Below are 26,135 nucleotides of genomic sequence, written 5' to 3'. Positions count from 1 at the left end.
AATTTTTTGGGGGTAGATCTCTTTCCTCCACTGGTTTCCTCCCTTGATAGCTAACAGCCAGCGCTGGGCTAGGTAGAAGCTGGGGGCCAGGAGCTTCCTCCCAATCTCGCAGGTAGGCAGCAGAACACTTGGGCTTTCTTGCACTGACTTACCTGACCATCAGCAGGCATCTGGGCTGGACTCAAACAAAGCTCCAATGCTGACATCCACAGGGGACGTCAGCAGGACAGGGGTTGCTGGCAGCTCTGCCCAGTGCACTGGGATGCCAGCCCCCGGCCCTGCACTGGGCAGGCCGAAGCTTCTGGTTCACTGTGAGCCAAGCAAGGGTGAGGTCCTGGTTTACTGACTACTGAGAGCTCTGCTCTGTTCTGTCCTTTCCGCTCCAGGCACACAGCTCAGGGCTGATTCTGAAGTTGCAGCGCACCACAGTCAGAATACAGCTCTAACCAGCCAAGGCAAAATCCGCCATGTCCAAACACAAGAGAAAAAGCACCTCTCTCCACGGGCAGACATTACATGCATGAGCATTACAAGGCAAACATCTGTGAAAAACCTCTGCCCAAATTGGTCACCCCCAAAATGCTACAGGTACACCTCCCCATTGTAAACCCAGCCCTATAGTATGTCGATAAGCAGCATATACTTGAATTCTGTCATTTGGAGAAAAAGAAAGGACGGGGGAAGACAGACAGAAATATCTGCCACTGAAATGGATGTAGCAGCCAGGTCTGGGTGAGGCCAAAGGCAGAAACGGCAAGAATTCCACCCTCCTGGCCTCCATGAACAAGTGCCACCCTTCGCTGCCTCCCCAGGTGCCTCAGCAGGGAATTCCAAGTGGAGCATCTAGGACTAGAACCAGTGCCCACTTGGGGTTCTGGTACTGCAGGCAGAGGACTGGCCTGGTAGGCCATCACACCAGTCACCTGACGTGTTTTTTTAATTGCTATGCTTAAACTATCTACATATTATGCAAGTATTAATCTTACGGAAAATTCCATTGTGTCAGCTCTTCCCTGCATGTTCTTCCTCATTTCTTACTTTCTGCCCTTCTTGCATTAATGGAGAATTTTCTGATGATTCCACTTTTTTCCTGAAGTTTCTTTATTTGAGAAGCAGAGTGACAGCATACATGCACAAGAGGTATCCTCCATCTACTGGCTCGCTCACGTCCACCCTAGCCAGGCCCGGGTCAGGCTGAAGACGGCTCTGCCCAGGTCTGCCACACGGGCGGCAGGGACTTGAGCCATCACTTGCTGCCCCAGGGGCTGTGTTTGCAGGAAACGCTGCAGCTCAAAACTTAAGCACTTGGATAAATAGTGACCCAAGTGGCATAAGGGGAGAGCGCTGCTTGGGATGCCCGCGTCCCGTAGCAGGCTGCTAACTCTGGTCCTGACTGCTTCATTCATTTTCATTCTCTCTCTCTCTCATATATATATATATATATATATATATAATTTATATATATATATATATAATTTATTTTTATTGGGAAATCAGATTGACAGAGAAAAAGAGACAAAAATCTTTCATCCACTGGAAACCCAGAAGAAGCTCCCGACTCCTGGCTTCAGATCAGCGCAGCTCCAGCTGCTGCAGCCACTTGGGAAGGGGCCAGGGGATAGAGGATCCTTCTGTCTCTCCTTTCTGTACGTCAGCCTTTCCAGGAAAAATAAGTAAATCTCAAAAAGAAAGGAAGTAGACCCTTAAATATATAATTAGCACTGCCATTGTACCATGTATGTCCTTTGTGAATCTGTTCTACTCTCTTCTTTTTTGTTATTTTTTGGTTTTATTTATTTATTTGTTTTTCTTGGAAAGGCAGATACACAGAGAGATAGAGAGAAAGATCTTCTATCCGATGATTCACTCCCCAAGCGGCCGCAACGGCTAGAGCTGAGCCAGTCTGAAGCCAGGAGCCAGGAGTTCTTCCAGCCCTCCCATGCAGGTGCAGGATCCCACTTTCGGCCATCCTCGACTACTTTCCCAGGCCACAAGTCAAGAGCTGGATGGGAAGCAGGGCTACTGGGATTAGAACCGGCGGCCATATGGGATCCCGGCACGTTCAAGTCAAGGACTTTAACCACTATGCTATCACGCCGGGCCCCTTTTTTGGTTCTCATATATGATGTTTCGTTTCCTCTTGTCTTCAAGTACTTCTTTTCCTCTGTGTTGCTGCATCCATCACAGTGCAGGTGAAGGTGCCTCCCTGCAGAGAGCACATTGTCTCTTCCAGGCACCTAGGGAGGAGCTCAGTCTTTGCAGCAGCCTGAACCAGCGCACTGCGTGGTGCCAGGAGCAGGCGTTCAGCCTGGGTGCTGGGAACCCACACCCCATCAGTAGGCCCAGGTTCAATCCCCAGGTCCAGCTGCTGGTGCAGCCTCCTGTTAGGCATAGAGACGCTGGCATAGCCAGTGATAAAGGCTCCACCCACTGCATCCCTGCCACCCCTGGGACGGACCTGGACTGAATCCCCGGCTCTGTGGTTTCTAAAGGCATTTAGGGGAGAAAACCAGAAGCAGGAATTGCTCTGTTCCTCAGCATGCATGTATCTCTAACTGGCTCTCAAAAAATAAATAAATAAAATAAAATAATAAAAACCAAATAGCTGCCAGGACTCCTGCAGAACAAATCCAGCCCAGGCTCAGCAGGGTGGCCTAGGGGCTATAAAGTCTTTGCCTTACACGCCCATATTCCCATATGGATGCAGTTCTAATCCCGGCAGCCCCACTTCCCATCCAGCTCCCTGCTTGTGGCCTAGGAAAGCAGGACAACCGAAAGCCTTGGGACCCTGCACCAGCGTGGGAGACCTGGAAGAAGCTCCTGGCTCCTGGCTTCAGATTGGCTCAGCTCCAGCTGTTGCGGCCACTTGTGGAGTGAACCAGTGGATGGAAGATCTTCCTCTGTCTCTCCTCCTCTCTGTATATGTGACTTTACAATAAAAATAAAATCTTAAAAAAAAAAAAAAAAACAGCCCTAGACCACAACATCCCAAAGAGCTGACTTGAACAATTTCACAGGAGGTATTTTTTTGGTTTTAATTTCTTATTTAAACTTAATTAATTTTTTTCTGTTCTAGTTTCTTGATGGCCACCTTCCCTAAGGTCCTTTGTGGACACCGTGATGCAGCATGCTGTACACCAGCTGGGAGCCCCAGTGGCAGAGCAAACGCAGGCTGCCTGGGATGCAGGCATGCAGCCTGCTCTGTGCAGCTTTAGTGCACCACCCAGCTTTGCAAGGCGTCTGAGAAAGCTCCGGGTGTGGAGGGAACCGTGCCAGTTGAGCAGATTTGGCTTGCGCCGGGTGAGGCTCACCTTCTGCCTCCAAGGTAGCGATGAGTCGGACTCCCACCGCCATGGCTACATTGGAGAAGAGGCACAGGAGGATCTTCTGGAGAGGACTCCGCTGCAAGTAGTTGAAGCCGAGGTACAGGTACGGCAGGTAGGTGAGGAAGAAGACGATGCCTCCCACAGCAGTTCCAACATGGGCTGCAAGAGAAGGGGGCAATAGGGCACCACCCACTGTGGCTCAGGCGCCACTCTGGGTCAGTCAGGTTAGTGCTGTGAACTCAGCAGTTTCACAAGGAGGAGATTTTTGTAAGCGCTTTGATTGAGCCTGTGTTGGGGCACAACCTGCTACGCTGCGCCCGTGCTGCCAGCATCCCACTTGGAAGTGCTGCTCTGAGTGCGGCTTCTCCACTTCCAACAGCAGGAAGGCAGCAGACAGCTCCAGCACTTGGGCCCCTGCTGCCCACGCGAGAGCCCTTCCTGGACTTCCTACATCCAGTTCCTGGCTCCGGCTTGGCTCAGACACCTGGATGCTCTGGTCCTTTGGGAGGTGAACCAGCAGATGAGAGATCTTTTCCTTTCTGTTTCTGTCTCTTTTTCAGATAAATAAAACCTTTTATTGAGATATTTAACAAGGTTGCAGAAAACAACAAGTTTGTTTTGGTACAAGTAATTTTTAAAAAATGATTTATTTTCATTGGAAAGGCAGATATACAGAGGAGAGACAGAGAGAAAGACCTTCCTTCTGATGATTTACTCCCAAGCGACCACAATGGCTGCAGCTGAGCTGATCTGAAGCCAGGAACCTCTTCGAGGTCTCCCAAGTGGGTGCAGGGTCCCAACGCTTAGGGCCGTGTTGACTGCTTTCCCAGGCCATAAGCAGGGAGCTGGATGGGAAGCAGGGAAGCTAGGATACACACTGGCACCCCCACAGGACTCCCTACTTGGAGGCGGAGGATTAATCAGTTGAGAAAATGCTCTAGGTCAAGCACAAGTAATTTTTGAAATTCATCCACAGTTTTTTCCAATAATATTAAATTCCTATGAACTTTCTGAAGGCCTTTCATAGTTAAGACTCTTACCAGTGAAAGATAAAAAAGCAGATCCTCAAGAAAAGGTACAACACCACCCAAAACATTTTCCCTCCAAAACCACAGCAGAGCCCCGTGGAGTAGTCTAGTGGCCGGGATCCCATAGGGGTGCCAGTTCATGTCCCGGCGGCTCCATTTCCACCTGGCTCCCTGCATGTGGCCTGGGAAAGCAGTCGAGGACAGCCCAGGGCCTTGGGACCCTGCACCCACCTGGAAGACTCAGAAGAATTTCCAGGCTCCTGGCTTCAACCTGGCCCATTTCCGGCCATTGTGGCTATCTAGAGAGTGGACCAGCAGATGGAACAGTCTTTTTCTATCTTACCTTCTCTCTGTAAATCTGGTGTTCAAATAAAAATAAATCTTTTAAAAAAAATCTAAATCTTAAGATAAAACCCAAAACATATTATTGCTACCTTTTCGTCAGGAAAGTAGTGGCTTTATGTGGCATTTACTAAGTGGGGCCTGACTGAGAAGCATTTTGTAGACACCACCTTATCTCGTCCTCCAAACCTCCCGCTGGCAGAGGAGGAAGCTGAAGCGGGGCTGCATTGCACAGATTTGCTCAACCTGGGCCAGCAGCACGTGAGGGGGTAGCACGCCGGGGGAAGCGCCAATCCTAGATGCTCCGTGCTAATGTGCTTTGGGAAGCAGCAGCAGACAGCCTAGACCTGCATCAGCACATGGGGGATCCCGCAGAGCTCCAGGCCCGCTTTGATTCTGCTCAGATCCGGCCTTTGTGGCCATCTAGGGAATGACCCAGGAAGCGCCCGCTCTCTTTCTCTCCCTCTCTGTAACTACCTTCCAAATAAGTGAAGAAATAAATATATATTTTTTAAATTTCTGCTAACACCAGGGAACCTGATAATTATTACGGAGTCAAGGTTTTCCAGGCCCTACAGAGTAGCTTCAGATTTGGAGATAAACCCAAATTTTTCATTGAAATTTGGGGACTAAATTAAAGTTTGCAAATGTTTTAACTTCTAAAAAGTTACAACCAATGCTGGTGCCGCAAACATAGTAGGCTAATCCTCTGTGGCACCAGAATCTCACTCAGGTGCCAATTCTAGTCCCAGCTGCTCCACTTCCCATCAAACTTCCTGTAAACGGCCTGAAAGAGTAGTGAGAGATGTTCCAAAGCCTTGGGCCCTGCATTCACATGGAGGACCCCGAGAAAGCGCCTGGCTCCTGGTTTTGGAATAGCTCAACTCAGCAACCCAATGGATAGAAGACCTCTTTCTGTGTCTCTCCTTCTCTCTGTGTAATTCTGCCTTTCAAATAAAAATAAAAGCAAATTTTCAAAAAATAAATTGATAATAATGATGGAAATGTGAGGACTGTGTATGTAGAAGAAACAGCCACAGTTAAGCCTCGAGGCCGTCCTGGGCTAAGCATGCCTCATGCAGCACTGACAGGGTTTCTGTCATTTTCTGCATTTGCACTGTTTCTTTTGTAAAAGTTGTCAATATTTATGAAGCTCCTACAACATAACAGGTACTGTTTTCAGCGTTGTATATGCAGTATCACATTTAATCTTTCACACTGAATTATAAGAGCCGTCATTCTCACAATTTTACGGAAGGCAAATGACAGGCTTGACTTTAGTGAGACAGGCGCCACACCTGGATGCAAACACAGCACGCTGAAGCCCTAGGGAGGAAGGGACAAAGGTCCCTGTCCACTTGAGGAGTGGGAGGAGGGGAAATGGTTGCCCTCAGACAGACAGGGTCAGGGTAAAGAGAGAATGTGCCTAATCTGAAGCAGCCCATGAGCACTTCGCAAGGGGCAGAGCCATTGGGCAGCACGATGGGCAGCATGGCGCGCTCCTGCCCTCACCTGCTCTCCACTCATCTCATTGTTCTTTGTGTTTTATTTCTAGCCCTCTGCTTCTCTGTATAAGATTTGTTTGTTTAGTTTTAATCAACGTTAGTTACAAAGAGAGAATAAGAGGCAGATCAAACTGGCATCTGTATGTGATGTCAGTGCCACAGGAGCCACAGAGCTGGTTTCTTACACTTGACCACAGTTTAAATTTTCAGTTTTCAACCACTTGTATCCTGTAAGTCGTATGACACAGGCACTCTTAGATGCTGCTCATGCTCCAAGTTCACTTCATACCCGTTACCTCCTCCAAGCTCACCCTTATACCAGAGCAGTGTGTGTGAGAGTATGTGTGAGTATGTGTGAGTAAGTGTGAGTGTGTGTGAGTGTGTGTGAGTGTGTGTGAGAGTATGTGTGAGTGTGTGTGAGTGTGTGTGAGAGTATGTGAGAGTGTGTGTGAGAGTGTGCGTGAGTGTGTGAGAGTGTGTCAGTGTGTATGAGTGTGTGTGAGTGTGCGTGAGTGTGAGTATGTGTGAGTGTGTGAGAGTATGTGTATGTGTGTGTGAGTGTGTGTATGTGTGAGTATGTGTGAGTGTGTGTGTGTGAGAGTGTGTGTGAGTGTGTGTGAGTATGTGTGAGTGTGTGTGTGAGTGTGTGTGAGTATGTGTGAGTGTGTGTGAGTATGTGAGAGTGTGTGTGAGTGTGTGTGAGTATGTGTGAGTGTGTGTGAGAGTGTGTGTGAGTGTGTGTGAGTGTGTGAGAGTGTGTGTGAGTGTGTGTGAGAGTGTGTGTGAGTGTGTGTGAGTGTGTGAGTGTGTGTGAGTGTGTGTGAGAGTATGTGAGAGTGTGTGTGAGAGTATGTGTGAGTGTGTGTAAGTGTGAGAGTGTATGTGAGTGTGAGTATGAGTATGTGTGAGTGTGTGAGAGTATGTGTATGTGTGTGTGTGTGAGTGTGTGTATGTGTGAGAGTATGTGTGAGTGTGAGAGTGTGTGTGTGTGTGAGTATGTGAGTGTGTGTGAGAGTATGTGAGAGTGTGTAAGTGTGAGTGTGTGAGAGTATGTGTATGTGTGAGTGTGTGTGAGAGTGTGTGTATGTGTGAGTATGTGTGAGTGTGAGTATGTGTCAGAGTGTGTGAGAGTATGTGTGAGTGTGAATGAGAGTGTGTGTGAGTGTGTGTGAGTGTGTGTGAGAGTATGTGTGAGTGTGAGTGTGTGTGAGAGTGTGAGTGTGTGTGAGAGTATGTGTGTGTGTGAGAGTGTGAGTGTGACTATGTGTGAGTGTGTGCTAATCTTCAAAGTGAACACTCGGCACTGAAGCAGTAACTGCTGAGGCTGGAGCTCATGGGAACTGCAAAGCTGGGAGAAAGGAAATGCAGAAGCCCTGCCTGGCAGAAAGTGAAACACGACTCACCTCGTTGGAAGAACGTGCTGATCATGAATGCAAAGAAAATTGTAGCAGTGGCAAAACACATTAGAAAAATGAATATCAAAGTGGGTTCACTATTCCTGAACACTGCGACACCATTCACCTGCAAACCAATCACAAAGGGCAAACTTTACAAACAACGAGGCAAAAGCGTGAGGCGCCTTAGTCAACGCACTGAAGCTTGACAGTACCTTCAAACAAACAACTAGCAGAGATTTTTAAACATTTTTAAAGATTTATTTTATTTTTATTACAAAGTCAGATATACAGAGAGAAGGAAACAGATAGGAAGATCTTCCACCCACTGGTTCACTCCCTAAATGAGCGCAATGGCCAGAGCTGAGCCAATCCGAAGCCAGGAGCCAGGAACTTCCTCCAGGTCTCCTACACAGGTGCAGGGTCCCAAGGCTTTGGGCCGTCCTCCACTGCTTTCCCAGGTCACAAGCAGGGAGCTGGATAAGAAGTGGAGCTGCTGGGATTAGAACCGGCGCCCATATGGGATGCCGGCGTGTTCAAGGCGAGGACTTTATCTGCTAGGCCATGGTGCCGGGCCCAACTCACACGGAAGGCAAAACTTCAGTTTAGCATCCACTGCCATTTATATATTATGTTCTATACATAATATATATATATATATAGAGAGAGAGAGCCTATGTTTGGATTTAGTTTTTGGCCCAATCTGAATGTTTTATTTTTTAAGAGATTGACTTGTTTATTTGAAAGTCCTACTGATGGACAGCATGGGGGAGAGGGAAGCAGAGACAGAGAACTCTCCTGCTCTGTGCTCACTTCCACACGGCCGCAGAGCCACCGCGGGCCAGAGCCGCCCAGGCCCCATCTGGGCAGCAGGGCAGCCGGGTGCCCGGCCTGCACTCAACACACGATACTGGCATTGCAAGCAGTTGCTTAACGCACGCACTGTCTCCACTCACTTTAACAAGTGACTTTATCCCATGTCATCTTCAGATCAAAACTTTGATACCCCTTCTGATAGATCTTCCCTTTTTAATATTTCCTGGACGTTTCCTTTACTTTATATATTGTATTATTATTTTGCTTTATTTTGTCCAAACTATCACAATTTGGATAATTCAGAGGACAGGTTTCCATATACTCAAACAATAGCGGGTTATAATTCAGTCATTCATTGAAAGATGACATACTGGGCCAGGTACTGCCCCAGTGGATAAAGTCCTCACCTTGAATGTGCCGGCATCCCATATGGGTGCAGGATCTAATCCCTGCACCTCCACTTTCCCTCCAGCTCCCCGCCTGTGGCCTGGGAAAGCAGTCGAGGACGGCCCAAAGCCTTGGGACCCTGCACCCACGTGGGAGACCCAGAGGAAGTTCCTGGCTCCTGACTTCAGATCGGTGCAGCACTGGCCGTTGCGATCACTTGGGGAGTGAATCATCAAATGGAAGATCTTCCTCTCTGTCTCTCCTCCTCTCTGTATATCTCACTTTATAATAAAAATAATAAATAAATCTTAAAAAAAAAAGATGACACACTATCAAATTGAAAAAAAAAGGTATCAGTTCTCCAGCAAATTAACCTACAAATAAAAATCAATTCAAATGAAATTGTGAATGATAAAATGTTTCCACAATAATCTCACTTAAATGGGGGGAACTATCCAAGCCACTTGGCCAGAACCCTTGGAATATGAACACAAGGAGACTCTGGGTTGATGTGAGGGGGCGGTTTCTCATCCCTGGGTACTGAGGCGTGTGGAAAGTCGTGAGTGGCTTTCCCCTTTGTTTCTCCCCTCCCCCCAGGAACAACAAGAAGAAATAGTTAATTTGGAAGCAATGAATTCACCCAGTTTTCCCTAACCCTCAATCTTTCCCATCCTGATCAACCATGTAATCATTATTCAAAAAAAAAAAAGTATCCCACTCATAGTCCCTACTTGAAGGAAGGTGAGGATGGGCAGCCGCTGCCCCCAGTCCTGAGGGCCAAAGGCTGACTGCCCAGTCTCAGTGGAAATTAATCACTGTGCTTCCATCCCCTTCTAGATATCTGCACCCGCCCCCACTGGATCACATGTATTTTTCACTGCTAGCTTGGCACACCATGAAGGAAGAAAGAGACACATACCTCTACACAGAACAGAATGGTCATGACAAGAACTGCAACGGAGACGGAAACGAAGAACAAGATGAACCAAGCAACCCAGTGCAGCCAGTTGTCCAGTCCCATCATGCACATATACTCCTGACAGGAGAGAAAGAATCTGACATTACACTTCTAACTGGTTTGGCTCATCAGTCTGTTCCTGAGATCCCAGCACACTGGGATGAGAACTGGCTCACAGAGAGACTGAGTCAGCTGGAAAGAAGAGTACAAACCAGTGAGTGCCATTTAGACAGTTTAGGTGTGAGAGAAATAGACCTTGTATTACAATGACTCTTCATGGGCCCAGCGCAATGGCTCAGTGGCTAAATCCTTGCCTTGAATGCTGCCAGGATCCCATGTGGGTGCTGGTTCATGTCTTGGTTGCTCTACTTCCCATCCAGCTCCCTGATTGTGGCCTGGGAAAGCAGTCGAGGACGGCCCAAAGCCTTGGGACCCTGCACCCACATGGAAGACCCAGAAGAAGCTCCTGGCTTCGGATTGGCTCAGCTCCAATCATTGTGGCCACCTGGGGAGTGAACCAGTGAATGGAAGATCTTTCTTTCTGTCTCTCTTTCTCTCTGTAAATCTGCCTTTCCAATTAAAAATAAATTACTCTTTATTTATAACAGCAAGTCGACTGCCAACACATTCATTGTTTGAATACTGCATGACTCCAGTGGTTCTGAGGATAAAAATAAACATCTTGGGACTGGCATCACAGTATGAAGGGTGAAGCCACTGCTGTGACACCCAAGTCCCACATGGGTGCCAGTTCAGGCCCCCGTGGCTCCACTTCTGATCCAGCTCCCTGCTGATACACCCTGGGGGAGCAACGGGAGAGCGCCACAGTGCTCGAGCCCCTGCACACCTGGGGAGATTCGCTTCAGCCTGGCCATTGTAGACACTTGGGGAGTGAACCGGTGGATGAAGATCTGTTTCTGTCTCTCCCTCCCTCTCTCTCAGTGACTCTGTCTTTCAAATAAATCATTTTAAAAACTGAACCTAAACACTTATTGGGTTCTCATTTAAATTCTATTGATGGTTAGAATTGAAATTTTTCTTTTAAAAGTGGTCTGTTCTCTACAGAACAGACTAAAGGATAAAATAGAAAACATGATCAATTTGATGAAAAAAGTCAAGCATGTCAGCACTAGTTTGTTAGGTAATCTCCAGTCAAATCTGAAAACTGAAAGGAAAGTCCAGGAACACAATGGAAAATCCTGGTTTCCTGAGGTTTTTCCATAAGTGTCCCGGTGAGCACAGGGTCTCACTACGTCTATCATTACAGCAGGGCCGCTGCATCCCACCACCGACAGCCTCCTCGTGCCACCGCCATGTGCCTGCTCACCACCCACAAGCCTTTCCTTTACATCTGCCCTCGGAGGGCAGTGCCCTTCCCGGTGGGGGGACAGTACTCTTGCCATCCAGGGAGAGTGGGGCTGGACAGTTCCAGTCCATAAGCAAAGCGAAGGTGCTTCAAGTTCAAATTCAACCTGGAGCTCATTCCTACTTGCGTGATTTTTCACGAGTAGTGTCTGCACCGCTCTGGGACAGGAGCCAGAATTACCTTCAGTTTTCTCTCTTTCTCCAGTGAAATGGAATTGATGATAATGAGCTCGAAACAGATGAAGCTGAGCATGAGGAGCAGCGGGAAATCATTCTGGAGAACCAGGAAGAACTTGTCTTGGATAAAGGGTCCGTAAGGGAATCTCTTCAGGAGCACGCTGAGGCTGTCCAACAGGCTGACTGCCGCGGTCTGGGCATGGTGCCACATGATGGCTTTATCCACGGCATGCTGTATGGCCAGGAAGCCTTCTCTGTTGTATCCTGTAAGAAAATAGCACATCTCAAGCACAAGAAACTCTTTAAAAAGGCACAAGACACAAAACTAATGACTCAGATGGAGGCCAGCTAAGTCATTCTGACGGACAAGGCGGCATAAGGAAAGGCATTCCCTATAGATCAGACACCCACTGGGAGAAGGCCACAACACAGAGCCATGGGTCTGAGGGACATCTGCAGGGTAAGAACTGCCCTTCAGGGCTCAGGCTTTGGGCAGAGTGTACACTGGAAGCAGCTAAATGACCTGTCTCTGAGTCGGCACTGCTGCCGTGCTAAACACTGCATCACAGGGGACCTGCACTTCCACAGAATAACTGGCTTTTCAAAAAGACCAAGATCCCTGCTCTGGGAGTTTTATAAGAGATGTTGACTCCACCTCCAAGCAGGCTGGCCAGTCCCCAATGTGGGCAGAGTCGGGGTGAAGTACTACTGGAGCAGAGATGACCATGGCCTTTGGATGGCCTTGATCCTGGTGGACCTCTGACTCACACTGCTGGAAATAAGCAGCTCTGGAAACTACTGCCGGTTCTTGTTGGTGGGGGTACTGTGAATCTTTTCTGGGACAGTTAGTTGTCTGGAGGCTGTACCCTTAAGTCCCTCACAAAGAGGGGTACCAAACACCTAACGTGAGTTGCCGAGCATGTCTGTCATGAGAAGATGAACTTAGGGATGTTCAGTCAGGCATAGGACCCTCACTGTAGAGGACAGAGGAGCAGCTATGCCTGGTGCTGAGCCTCTGCTTCTCCAGAAGCCACAATAGAGGGCAGCAGCGATGCAGGACGCATGCCCCTGACACACACAGGTGTCTGCTCCGTCAGATCCATCCAGACCCCTGTCCATGGCAGGGAAGGGGCTGCTGCGAGAGAACCATGGTCAAGCCTATCTTTCACATTCAGAGAAGGATGCAGGAGCAGAAGGAACAGCTATTCTACGGGACAGCATGAAAGAGGCCAGAGCACCGGCCTTGAGACCAACTCCATGTGCCAGAATCATTCCATGTCCAGGACCACACTCCATGTCCAGGACCGCACTCCATGTCCAGGACCACTCCATGTCCTAGGGCCAGTTTATGACTCAGGACCGCACTGGACAATGGAAATCCCATTTCCCTTCATGGAGAAATCCCAACCCTCTGGGTAAGTGGATTTTTATTTGACAGAGTAAATATATGTTCTATATTCTCAATCTATATTCTATATTCTCTAAATCTATTCTAAATCTATATTCTCTATTGGGAGAAAGCGATACAGAAAGAGAACATATGTTGGTTCACTCCCCAAATGTCCACAACTGCTGGAGCTTAGTTGATCTAAAGGCAGTTACAATCTGTGTATGTGTGTGCATGTCTGTGCACATGTGTGTGTGTTTGTGTATGTGTGTTATGATGGTAAGCAGGGGAGACAGAGACTGGTTCATTTCTAAATGGTCACAGCAGCCTGAGCTGAGTACAAGAGCCTGGGGCTGTGTTTGGGTGTCCCATTGGGAAGGAACCCAGGCACTTGGATGATCTTCTGCTGCCTTCCCAGACACATGAATATGGAGCTGGAATTAGAGTAGCCAGGACTCAAACCGGCACTCACATGGGATGCCAACATTCTAGGAATAGCTTAACCCAGTACACCAACACTGGCCCATCAGTACATTTCTCAACAAACGGAGTTCTTTTTCAATGCTTTTTCTGTTGATTTATTTGAAATCCAGAGTTAGAGAGAGAGAGAGAGAGGAAGGGAGGGAGACAGGAAGAGAAAGAAAGATACTTTCTACCTGCTGGTTCACTCCCCAGATGGCTGCAATGACCAGGGCTGGGTCAGGAGCAAAGAGCCAGGAGCTTCTTCTGGTCTCACCCATTGGTGGCAGAGGCCCAAACGTTGGTGTAAATTTCAGGAAACTGGAACCCACCAGTGAGTGAGCCCACCAGAGGGTAGAGACGTGAACCCTAGACCGCTGACACAGGTCGTGGGCATCACAAATGACATTTTAACCACTAAGCTAACCACCTGTTCGTCATATACTTTTCTATAAACAGAAGTTCCTATACACATTAGCCTAGAGAAGGGGTTCATAGTTTTTGTTCCTGTAGAACGCTCCTACCCTTCCTTCAAGCAAAATTTTTACAGTCAGATCTACTTTAGCTCACTTCATAGCACAAGTGTTTTACTGAAGGTCACTTTTGGAAATGCTATTTCTTCAGCCTCCTGTGAAACATGAGTTCAGCAAGTACCCAGGCAGGAAAAACAACAACAGAATATCAGCAGAGACACGCAGCCGGACCAAGTGGTGGGATAAAGGGGCAGGGGCCCTTACCAGGGTTTCCTCCATCTTCCTGCGTGAATGCCCTTGGTTCTTGGCGTGGGTTTGGAGGATAAAGGAAGGATGTACACCAGCCTTCAGGGTTATCACGCAAAACAAACAAATTCTTGACTGGTAACAAATTCCTCTGGATGTAACTGAAGCGCAAGGTGTACTTCACCTATGAAGAAGAAGGAGAGGCTCATTCCATCCCAAGGTCCTGGGATGCAGCGATCCTAAAGCACAGCAGAGCCGTGCCTGGGTCAGGGCTTACACTGGCAGGGGCCATGTTGGGGGATTCTTCCTGTGACTGTTCTGAGAAAGCCGCAGGAGAGACAGCTGCAGGGATGAGATCTGGGATGAGGCACGGAGAGCTGCAGCAAACGACAGCTGGGACTCTGCATCCAAACAACCTGTCTAAGCCCATAACTGCCCACTGGAGTCCCATGTCACCTTGGCAAAGTTAACTTTATCTTTGTGCCTCTATTTGCCCTTCAATGAACTGGGGATAATAACAACAGCACTTGCCTCAGACTGTCGTAGAAGTAAATGAGACAGTCCCTACAGTGGGCCAGGCATTATTAAGTCCTTGAAAAATATTGGTGTCTATTCTATTAACCTCTTTCTTCACCTACCCACATTACATCCAAATTCTCACAAGTAATCATCAGACCAACACAGCGGCGTGATGGCTCCGTGGCTAAATTCTCTCCCTGCAACTGCCGGGATCCCATGTGGGCACTGTTTCATGTCCCAGCTGCTCTACTTCCCGTCCAGCATCCTGCTTATGGACTGGGAAAGCAGTCGAGTATGGCAGAAAACCTTGGGATCTTGTACCCGTGTTGGAGACCCAAAACAAGCTCCTGGCTTCTGGCTTTGGATTAGCTCAGCTCTGGTCGTTGTGGCCATTTAGGGAATGAAGCAGCAGACAGAAGATCTTTCTGCCTCTCCTTCTCTCTGTGAATCTGCCCTTCTAATAAAACTTAGGAAAATAAATACTAAAAAAAATAGATCATCTACACAGTACAAAAACTATGTGCGAGGGGTTTTCTCATCTCCAAACATAAATCAAATATTCTTGGGTTCTGATTTTTCTTTGAATAAACACCGAGATCCGCTATCTTTGAAGTCTGTGACGTTAGTAATAATGACCACAAGAACTAATTTCTCTGGAAAATTCCTCTAAGTATTTTTATAGGCATAAGCTCTTTTGCTCCTCCTAACAGCTCCATCAGCTGGGGAAAAACACCCACCATAGCACCCCACTGTGGACACTGAGGCTCAGAGCTATAACTTCTCCAGGGTTGCACAGCTAGTGCGTTGTAGAGTCCAGACTTAGACAAGACAGGTGTCGGAGTCCTGATCTCTCATGATGGATGCTTGTTCTTGTCAAGACTCTGAAAACTAGTGTAGGCTATAAGCCACAACAGGGGCCCATCCTCTTATCCCCTCTGGAAGTGAGATGGCTGAAGCGCCGCAAAGGGAAACGGGGGGACGTGTCAGATGCATGGACAGCAATGGTGGGTGTCTCAAGGAGACTGTTAGCAGTAACATGTTCTTACCACAAGTGGCAAAGGTTCGCTGCTGTTAATGAATCTATGGTCAAAAACGATTCCTGTCAAAATGTAGAAAGCCTTTTGTTCCTTAATTATGAAATTTTCAAACACAGGCACCGAAGAGAAACCTAGAACTACAGAGAAAAATCTGATTCGTGTGCGGTTAGTCCGAAATCAAACCTGCTCCAATGCTTGCTCTCTGCCCGGGAAGTGCCAGCTCACTCCTGCACTCAGTCACCCAGCTTACCCTGCACTCACAGCAGGAGAGAGGGTGTGAGTCAACAGAGGGGAAGGCGCACAGGCTGAGAGACAGAACTCCAACTGGGAAGTCCAGGCTCCCAGGAACTGCAGTTAAGGAAGTCACGTGAAGGAAGAAAAGAATTTAAGTCCCACTTCACATAGGTTTGAAACACAGAAAAAGCTTTGTGGTTTCTTTTCCTTCAACACTGAGCTCAGGGGCATCGTGGCACAGCTGGTGAAGCCACCAATTCTGACGTCAGCATCCCATGTGGAGGTTCACTGGTGTCCCAGCTGCTCCACTTCTGATCCAGACCTCTGATAACGACCCGGGAGGCAGAGCAACATAGCCAAGTGCTTGGGCCCCTGTGTCTGTGGGGGAGACCCAGATGAAGTTTCTTGTGCCTGGCTTGTCCACTGCAGCCACTGGGAGTGTGAACCAGCAGACAGAAATCCTCTTTTTGTCTAAAACTGCTTAGAAGTAGGCATTTGGCACAGGCTTTAAACTGCCGCCTGGGTTCCCACAGTGGAGTGTGTAGGTTTAAACCTTGGCCACTGTGCCTTTATCCTGCAGATGTGCACACTGGGAGAAGGCAGGCCGCTCCTCCCCTGGGCTCCTGCCTGTGGCCTGGGCTGTCCAGCTGCAGCAGGCATTGAGGGAGTAAACCTGTGCATGGGAAAAATCTCTCTTCCTCCCTCCCCCTCACCTCTGTGTCTCTCAAATAGAGAAATAAAAACTAAAAACAATGATTAAAATAAGTAATCTTTGAAAGGTAATGTAGAGGCTAGCTGTGTGACACAGGATTAGCCTGCCATCTGTGATGCCAGCACTGTGATGTGAGCCCTGCATGGAGCCCTAGCTGACCCTCTTCTGATCTAGTCAGTTAATGTGCCTAAGAAAGCAGAAGACAACTCACGTGCTCCCAGAACCCACATGGACGTGGAACTGAAAATAAATGAGGCAGCGTGGATTGGGGCGTCCCAGGCGCTGACACCAAATACCCAGTCCTTGACTCATCACTTGCAACCCCAAAACCCATCTTTAATCCTGCTGTGTCTCTCCATTTCCCTTGTTCATCTTTGTCCTCCTAAATTTTTAGATACTACTTCCTCCTAGTTACAGTTGCAGAGCTATGTCTTACAGAACATGCAACAGGAGTAGGTGCCCCAAGTGGTAGTCTAGTTACAGTTCCAGAGCTATGTCTTACAGAACATGCAACAGGAGTAGGTGCCCCAAGTGGTAGTCTAGTTACAGTTCCAGAGCTATGTCTTACAGAACATGCAACAGGAGTAGGTGCCCCAAGTGGTAGTCTAGTTACAGTTCCAGAGCTATGTCTTACAGAACATGCAACAGGAGTAGGTGCCCCAAGTGGTAGTCTAGTTACAGTTCCAGAGCTATGTCTTACAGAACATGCAACAGGAGTAGGTGCCCCAAGTGGTAGTCTAGTTACAGTTCCAGAGCTATGTCTTACAGAACATGCAACAGGAGTAGGTGCCCCAAGTGGTAGTCTAGTTACAGTTCCAGAGCTATGTCTTACAGAACATGCAACAGGAGTAGGTGCCCCAAGTGGTAGTCTAGTTACAGTTCCAGAGCTATGTCTTACAGAACATGCAACAGGAGTAGGTGCCCCAAGTGGTAGTCTAGTTACAGTTCCAGAGCTATGTCTTACAGAACATGCAACAGGAGTAGGTGCCCCAAGTGGTAGTTTAGAGACCTGCACCCCACGCTGAAGGGCTAGACTTCAGCCTCGGACTCCAGCTCTCTGTTGGGTGCACATCCTGAGGAGGAGCAGCAGCCGTTTCTCCAAAAATGGGGCCTCTGGGGTCCCTGGGGTCCCTGTGGCAGACTCGGACTGTGTCCTGCTCCTGCCAGGCCAGCCCTGACTGTTGGGAGCATCTGAGAAGTGAACCAGAGGTGGCAGCACTCTCTCTGTGGATCTCAAATAAATAATAAATTAAACTGCATAACTTTTTCCCCCTAAAATCTGTTTGATGGACAGCCTTTTGCATTAAGAAGAAATAAAAGTGTTTTAACAAGGCTCGAGGCTCTCGATAACGTTGCTGCTCCCAGCTCTCGAGCCCCGTCTCCAAGGCACTTCAGTCTGGCTTGCGGACTTTAAGCTCTTCAAGGCCTGGTCACCTGAGGGCTTCCCGACCCCAAGAGCCTGGAGAGCCCTTTACCCCTGAAACCTAACACTTTTCCATTTCTTTTTTTTTTTATATTTATTTTTTATTGCAAAATCAGATATACAGAGAGGAGGAGAGACAGAGAGAAAGATCTTCCATCCGATGATTCACTCCCCAAGTGATCCCAACGGCCAGTGCTACGCTGATCTGAAGCCAGGAGCCAGGAACTTCGGGTCTCCCATGCAGGTGCAGGGTCCCAAGGCTTTGGGCCATCCTCCACTGCTTTCCCAGGCCACAGGCAGGGAGCTGGATGGGAAGTGGAGCTGCTGGGATTAGAACTGGCGCCCATATGGGATCCTGGTGTGCTCAAGGTGAGGACTTTTTCCGCTGGGCCAATGTGCCAGGTTCACACCTTTCCATTTCAAAGTGCTTGTTCAGCAACTTTCATATCTCAACTCTCTTATCAGTTTTCTAGTGAAGATCTTTCTGTGTTTTTTGGTTTTTTAATGTGGTAATCCCTCCCAAGGTAACTAAATCAGAACAGTATTCCAGGATTTCAGGGAGGCCCTTTCAACACATTGTCCCCATTGAGTGGTGCTAAGGTGGGAAAAGAGAATTTTCTTTTCTACTTTATAGCCACATAAAGGAACTTCAATATGCTCATGGTAAGTGCTTATTATTAAGAAAATTCACAAATTTCAAAATTTCTTTCAGTAAAATAAACTTATCCTTTAATTCTATTTTTCATGATCCTTCTGGAGCATTCTTATATTATTAGACCCCTTTTACAATCGCATATAATAATTGTAGTAATTTTTTAAAAGTCTGCATCTGGCTTACACGCAGGCACACGGGAGGATAGGCCAGAGCACCTGTAGGAGAATACCTAAATCCTGCCAAGCTTTCCAAGATCCCGGCAGCTCCACTTCCCATCCAGCTCCCTGCCTGTGGCCTGGGAAAGCAGTGGAGGATGGCCCGAAGCCTTGGGACCCTGCACCCACATGGAAGACCAGAAGAGGCTCCTGGCTTTGGTTCAGCTCAGCTCTGGGTGTTGTGCTCACTTGCGGAGTGAATCAGTGGATGAAAGATTTTCTTCTCTGTCTCTCCTCCTCTGTATATATCTGACTTTCCAATACAAATAAAGTAAATCTTTATTTAAAAAAAGTATGTGTGCTAGTTTGTATCCTGGCTGTTTCACTTCCCATCCAGCTCCCTGCCTGTGACCTGGGAAAGCAGTTGAGGACAGCCCAAAGCCTTGGGATCCTGCACCCATGTGGGAGACCTGGAAGAAGCTCATGGCTCCTGACTTTGGATGGAGCTCAGCTCCAGCCACTGCCAGCCACTTGGGAAGTGAACTACCGGATGGAAAATCTGTCTCTCTCTAACTCCTTCTCTATGTAAATCTGCCCTTCTAATAAAAATAGGTAAATCTTTAAAACACACACACACACACACACAACAAACATTTAATAGTTAACATTGTTCTGCAAAGAAATGTCTCCAGTGTGTTGCTTGAAAAACTAAAAATGCCACATGGACGGATCTGCTAACTTCTAACTCCAGGACTTGAGAGTGTGGAAAGCCCAGACTCAGAATCATTACCGCAAGAATCCATAGGGAAAAAAAGACAACTTTGAACTTCACACTGCTCCCCGTCCCTCCCTGCCCTGTCTCACCTTCCAAGTCCACATCGAAGGACTGCCTCACCCTCTCGGTGATTGTCCTCAGCGTCTCACTCTGGGAAGGGATGTAGGCCAGCTGAAGTACACCTTTCTGAGGGTAACTGTAGAAGAATTCTGGCAGCACGCTGATATCAAAGGCACTGTAGTTAGACGGAGGCCTTTTTCTTGCGACACTGTTGCAACGAACATACAGTATGATTCCAGAGAACAGAAACGGCATCAAGATTTCAAGGATTGAGACCAGGGTCTTCCTCTTCTGGAACAAACACAAAAGTTACACGTTAGATACAAACACCAGTGAAAACCACCCTTCTACTGGGAACCCTGAGGTCTCCGGCTTCCTTGTGTAACAGGTGAAGGGGTAGAGGGCGCCCAGAAGGAGAAGTAGCTACAAAGCATCTACAGTCAGCATTTCTAACACCTGCAGCACATCAACAACAACGATGTCATCTTTCAAAATGCAGGCTGATAAAAGTACTATGGAAACATGCTTTGACCACAGGAAACAGCTCTCTATTCACCAGAGGCCAAATCACCTCGAGCATCCAGTGCTTTCCGAGGAGCTGCCTGGCCCCCAGCCCCTTGTACCCACCTTTAAGATGAAATTCTTCCACAGAAGCAGTTTTAACTTCTTGAACGCTGCCATTTTTTCAGGTGAGGAGGTGGGCTCAGCTCACTAGCTAGGAAACAAAGAGGGGAATATAACACGAGACAGTAATGACAAGGAAACCTTGTCATTCTAAAATTCCTTCTACTTGTGTGACAAACATTCTGCTTGTCCACGCTTCCTCAGTCAGCTGCTGCGTTCTTTGCCTCCAACCCTTCCACCTTCCTCGCCCACCAAACGTCAAGTGCCCAGGGCACAGTCTGCGCAGATTCCCCGCTTCCAGAAGCTCTGAGGTGACCTCACCCCGCTCACTCAGGTTGCAATCCAGCCATATGCTGATGGTTCCAAAAGTCTTCACTACCAGCCTGGAGCCTTAACCCATCCCTACAGCATTGCATCTCAATCTTTTTTTTTTTTTTTTTAAGATTTATTCTAGGTCCCGGTGCAGAACGGTGCCCCTATGGGACGAGCAGCTGGAGGCTGAGCCTCCAATAACATGGTGTTTGTCCCTCATCTCAATCTTGACATGACCAGATTGACCTAGTCACATTGCTCAAAATGCACATTATTCTCTGGTCTCCCTCGCCTCAGCTAACATCACCTCTGCTCTGTAAGTTGGACAGACATGTGAATGAGCATAATTCCCGATGCAGAAAGTTTGAAAAGCCTGAAAAGCACACTACGGGATCTTGTAGCTATGAGCTAACTGAGGCCTACATGAGTGCAGAGGCCCAGGCACTCAGGCATTCTTTTTTATGATTTATTTTATTTTTATTGCAAAGTCAAATATACAGAGAGGAGGAAAGGCAGAGAGGAAGATCCTCCATCCGTTGATTCACTCCCCAAACGGCCAAAATGGCCAGAGCTGCACCAATTCAAAGCCAGAAGCCTCTTCCTCTTCGAAGTCTCCCACGCAGGTGCAGCATCCCAAGTACTTGGGCCATCCTCTGCTGCTTTCCCAAATCATTAGCAGGGAGCTGAATCAGAAGTGGAGTAGCTGGGATTAGAACCAGTGCCTATATGGGATGCCAGCACTGCCAGTGGAAGATTGGTCTGTTGAGACACCACAACAGGCCCCATATATAAGCTTTTTTTTTAATTGGGTCAACACCGTGGCTCAACAAACTAAACATTTTGCAATGCCAGCATCCAATATGGGCATTAGTTCATGTCCTGCTCCACTTCTGACCTAGCTCCCTGTTTGTGGCCTGGGAAAGCAGCAGAGGCTGACTCAACGCCTTGGACCCTGTACCTTCATGGGAGACCCGGAAGAAGCTCCTGGCTCCTGGCTTCAGGTTGCCTCTGCTCCAGCCACTGCAGCCACTTGGGGAGTGAAACAACAAATACAACACCTTCCTCTCTCTTTCTCCTTCTCTCTGTAAGTCTGCCTTTCCAATAAAAATAAAAATAAATCTTTAAAAAATACGCCTTTCCAATAACAATATATATAAAAATCTTAAAGAAAAAAGTAATTAAAAATGGATGACAGACGTAAATGCAAAACTAACCACTATGATAAAACTTCTTAAAGAAAACGCATGAGAATGGCCCTGTGAATATTCCTTAAACACAGCATCACAGCTTACAGGAAAAAATGGTGAACTGGATTGACCAAAATTAAAACCCTTTGCTTGGTAAAACATACTCCTTAAGGAACAAAGACAAGCCTCTGACTGTCAAAAAATATTTACAAACAATTATCTGACAAAGTCAAACCACAATACAGAATTGTCAAAACTCAACAACATGAAAGCGAAGAACCAATTTTTTAAAACTCAGAAAAAGTTCTGAAGATGTTTTACCAAAAAGGATATATCCAAACAAGGTCACAGAAAGACACTCAATATCATTAGTCACTAGAGATATGCATATTTAAACCACCCCTTGGCTATCAGAATTAATGAGTAATTTTGGCTTAAGGTACAGAGTACGGTGCCAACGGGAATGTAAAAGCTCTCCACCATAGACAACACTTAGCAGTTTCTTATCAAGCTAAACGTATGTTTATCATACAACTCAACAATCCCAATCTTAAGCTTTTGCCCAAGAGAAGTGAAAACTTTTTTTTTTCACAAGAATCTGGACACAATTACAGAAAACTTGTAATTACTACAAACGTGCTCAATCTAGGAATAAATCACAAGCTGACACGCTACTTCCAATGAATTCTGCTCCTTTAGAGGAGGAACATACTATTGGTCTACAATTACTTTTACCTTCCTCATAGGTTTAAGGCATTATCCATGACCTTAGTTTACGAAGACTACATGATCTAGTCTATGAAATATTCTGGAAAATACAAAGCTGTAGGACTACAGGAGGAAATCAGTGGTTGCTAGGAGGTGGCAGGAAAGGCTGACGACAAGCAGACATTACAAGTAAACTTTCGGAGGGTTGTGTCTGGATTTGGTTGTGGTAGTAGTTACATAATACTGTGTCGGTCAAAATTTACAGAACTAAAAATAACCACGAAGAATGGAGTTTAATATATGCAAACTGAAATTTTAACGATTAGTTTTTGTATTGAGAAACGATAATGATAGTTTTAGTATTAAGAAAATTGGTTAGCTCATGTCAGCAAATAATACCAGATATATAAATGTGTAAACACATAAAAATTTAATTATGAAGGCAGTGAAAGACAACCTGAGTAATATTTTTATATCCTCAGGGTTAGTTCTTTTAATAAGCCTGGCTATGACCCAGAAACCACAATGAAACTAATAAATCAAATTACATAAACAGCAATAAATTCCCTTTGAAAAAAAACCAAGGGAGCCCAAGGCAGACACCTGCAGCGCACCTGTAAAGCCCTCTGGCCCCTCCCAGCCGGAATCCCGCCCTCCACGCAAAATCCTCTGTCCCGGAGCCGGGGTTACAACCATCCATCTTACACAGCTAAAAAGAAAACTTCAAAATAACATCTACAGAATACCATTTATGGGAAAAACATGAAATAATGCTACATATATCAACAGGCCAATTTATATAAGGGTACGTCAAAAGTCCGTGGATGATTGAATCAAAACAATTTCAATTAAGTTGAAAATTAAAAGAATTTCATTTGCTGCTGGCGGGTCCTAGCTTTGGGAAGGGCATCTGCTTGGTGGCCATGGCCTCTGTCCTGGGACATGGTGTGCTCCCAGTGAAGGCAGGGGAACTGAGCCCAAGCCATGGCCAGTACAAGGGTAGCAGTTGGACTGACCATTACTGCTGCAGGATTTGTAGGCCCTTCTATGTCGCAAGCTATCAAGCAAATGGAACCTCAAGCAAAACAAGTTTTCCAAAGTCTTCTAAAATCCACCTTCAGTGCTGGTGTTACAGAGGTAGACTTGAACCCAAGATGATGAAATGAGAAGCACCATTAATATTTAGGTGTAAGCCCAACTGCCAATAAAGGAAAAGTAAGAAATGCACACCGACAAATTATGCTCTTAAATGACCCAGAGAAGAAAGGATCTCTTCACATCACAGTCAAAATCAATGAAGCTAAAGATTTACTAGAAGGTCAAGCTAAAAAGTAAACATGAATTTTCAGTTCACATCAGCATGCGTGTACATGGGCAACAGCTTTTCATAATCAAATAACTGTTACACAAAAAACATTCATGGACGTGCATGACATGAAAAAGATAGGCATGGATTTCAAAAAATTTTACATCAAAATAAAACGACTTTCATTTTGCTTTTCCACTGATGTGTTCAAGTACCTCTCATACATGTGCAAATGCAGAGGAAAACCTTAAGACGTGTATTTAATCCATGCCCACAGAGACTCAAGGAAGGGGATGGTGGGCATCACAAAAAAGCTGGTTCGTCTTGTGCTTTGAATTCTTCAACAGGCAGTTTCTTTGGCACATCTGAGTATCTCTACTACGTGAAGGTGATCCAGCATCTGACCTGAAGTCCCGCTACAGCCCTGCGGGGTGACTGTCACACAACGCACACACCCAGCCTCCGGCTGGAGAGGCAGCCTCTGGCCCTGCTGGGTACTTTTGTCAGCAGTGGGCATCGAACACAATGTGATGACTTCTTATTGACTGTCGGACAGCATCAAAAGCATCCAGCTCCTTACAAGCAACAATTCCCAGTCTGGAATCTGTGCACGGCACACTTCCTTTGCCTCGACGCTTATGAGTATAATAATAATTCCAACAGCGGGCATGTTGGCAGAGTTAAGAAAAAAGACGCCGCATCTGTACTCTGCCACTGTTAGTCTACTTTCACTCTCCCCCTTCTAAGGGAATCCTGCGGCAGACTGCAGACCAGGAAGGGGTCTAGCCACGACGGACGCCGGGGCGGGGTGGGTTAGATGAAGAGCAAAGCCAGCGAGCAGATTCACAGGCTACACTGCCACGTCCCTCTCACCAGGCAGCGCGCCACACACAGCCACCCTCAAACACACACCTCTAAGCTTTCATTATTACTACTGTTCTCATTGCAACTTCAGGGATAGGGAAACTGAGGTTCACAAAGATAAGACGACACCTGTACACCAGCAAAGACGCCGGACCAGTATCTGAAGCCAGGCGGTGTCAGGAATACAGGGACGCGGCCGGGGAGCCTGGGAGCCGGGAGCCGGGAGCCGGGAGCCGGGAGCCTGGGAGCCGGGAGCCGGGGAGCCGGGAGCCGGGAGCCGGGAGCCTGGGAGCCGGGAGCCGGGGGCCGGGAGCCTGGGAGCCGGGAGGCCGGGGAGCCGGGGAGCCGGGGAGCCGGGAGCCGGGGAGCTGACGCCGGGAGCAGGGGAGCCGGGAGCCGGGAGCCGGGAGCCGGGGGCCGGGAGCCTGGGAGCCGGGAGCCGGGAGCCGGGGAGCCGGGAGCCGGGAGCCGGGGAGCCGGGAGCCGGGAGCCGGGAGCCGGGAGCCGGGAGCCGGGAGCCGGGAGCCGGGGGCCGGGAGCCTGGGAGCCGGGAGCCGGGAGCCGGGGAGCCGGGGAGCCGGGGAGCCGGGAGCCGGGGAGCTGACGCCGGGAGCAGGGGAGCCGGGAGCCGGGAGCCGGGAGCCGGGGAGCTGACGCCGGGAGCCGGGGAGCCGAGGAGCTGACGCCGGGAGCCGGGGAGCTGACGCCGGGCCTCGGCGCCCCTCGGAGCACACAGACCACCCGGGATGGGGCGCCCAGCGGCCCACCGGTCCGGCCGCGGAGACTGTTGGCCGCGAGCCCCCCGGCCCGCCCCGTGCCCCCGGACCCCGACTCCCCAAGCCCCTCGGAGGAGCCCCCTCCCTGCCTGAAGGGACCCCCAGCTCCTCTCTCTGGGGCGCTCCTGTCTGAGGTGGCTCTGCCCCATCCTCCTTCTCAAGGCATGACCCTGACCACTACAGACCATCCTACTTGCAGGTGTCCCCCCCCATTCCCTCTTCTGGGACTCTCAACCCTGAGGTGACCCCCGCCTCCCACCCTTCTGCCTGAGGTGACCCCGAATTCCCTCCTGAGTATACCCCGACCCTCTGGGACCCTCTCGGCCTGGGGTGGCCTCACCTTGGGGACCCCCTTGACCACATGGCCATAACTAATAGTGTCGGGCCTCCCTGAACTCAAGGCCCCCATGAGGGCTGGTTTCCAGAAGGTTTCTCTCTGTCCTAGGTGACGAGAATTAAGAGCCAGGCCAAACAAGAGGTCTAGGAAAGACAGCGAGGAAAGGGAAATGGAAAAACTACCAAGAGATGTCAAATGTGCCGAAGTGACTGCTTCCACTGCTCAGAAAAACATATGGACCAAAGGATTCTTGGCAGTGCGGGAATCGCGTCCTTCCTCACGCGGGAACCCGGCCGCGCGCCCCCTGCCGGACACGCCACGGGCGCGGCCACTGCGCAGGCGCGGCCGAGTGGGCGGGCGGCAGCGGTGTGCCTGCAGGAGCGGCCGGCTGCGCACGCGCCGTGCAGCACGCTCCCAGTCGGACGGCGAGCAGGCACGCAGCACTGCGCAGGCGCAGATCCCGCGGGGCTGAGCCCGCCGGGGTGGCGGTGCACCTGCAGGGGCGACGGTCTGCGCACGCGCGAGCCGGGCCGCCTCCTGCAGGAGAGGGCGCCGCCCCGCGCGTCTGGCCGGTCTCCGGTGGCAGGT

At 48.5% G+C, this 26,135-nt stretch overlaps 1 protein-coding gene and 1 pseudogene across 1 annotated transcript in view; one reads left to right on the top strand and one right to left on the bottom strand.

Moving 5' to 3' along the window:
- Positions 1-20,144, bottom strand: part of LOC121167878 (ATP-binding cassette sub-family A member 17-like) — a 55,973-nt gene extending 35,829 nt beyond the window's left edge. The window contains exons 1-8 of the mRNA XM_040997581.1: positions 20,061-20,144; positions 19,463-19,724; positions 15,429-15,556; positions 13,882-14,047; positions 11,303-11,562; positions 9,718-9,834; positions 7,605-7,722; positions 3,312-3,485 (exon numbers count right to left, since the gene is read on the bottom strand). Of these exons, the coding sequence (XP_040853515.1) occupies positions 3,312-3,485; positions 7,605-7,722; positions 9,718-9,834; positions 11,303-11,562; positions 13,882-14,047; positions 15,429-15,556; positions 19,463-19,724; positions 20,061-20,114 (1,279 nt within the window). The 5' untranslated portion in view covers positions 20,115-20,144. The remainder of the gene's footprint in view (positions 1-3,311; positions 3,486-7,604; positions 7,723-9,717; positions 9,835-11,302; positions 11,563-13,881; positions 14,048-15,428; positions 15,557-19,462; positions 19,725-20,060) is intronic.
- A 3,104-nt stretch (positions 20,145-23,248) lies between these two features.
- LOC121167922 lies at positions 23,249-23,599 on the top strand (annotated as a pseudogene).
- The last annotated feature ends 2,536 nt before the right edge of the window (positions 23,600-26,135 follow it).

The sequence above is a fragment of the Ochotona curzoniae genome, unplaced genomic scaffold (genome assembly GCF_017591425.1).
Source record: "Ochotona curzoniae isolate NIBS_2020 unplaced genomic scaffold, NIBS_Ocur_1.0 patch433, whole genome shotgun sequence".
Classification (NCBI taxonomy): Eukaryota; Metazoa; Chordata; class Mammalia; order Lagomorpha; family Ochotonidae; genus Ochotona; species Ochotona curzoniae.
The sequence above is the reverse complement of the archived record's forward strand: the minus strand, read 5'-3'. Positions and strand labels throughout refer to the sequence as shown.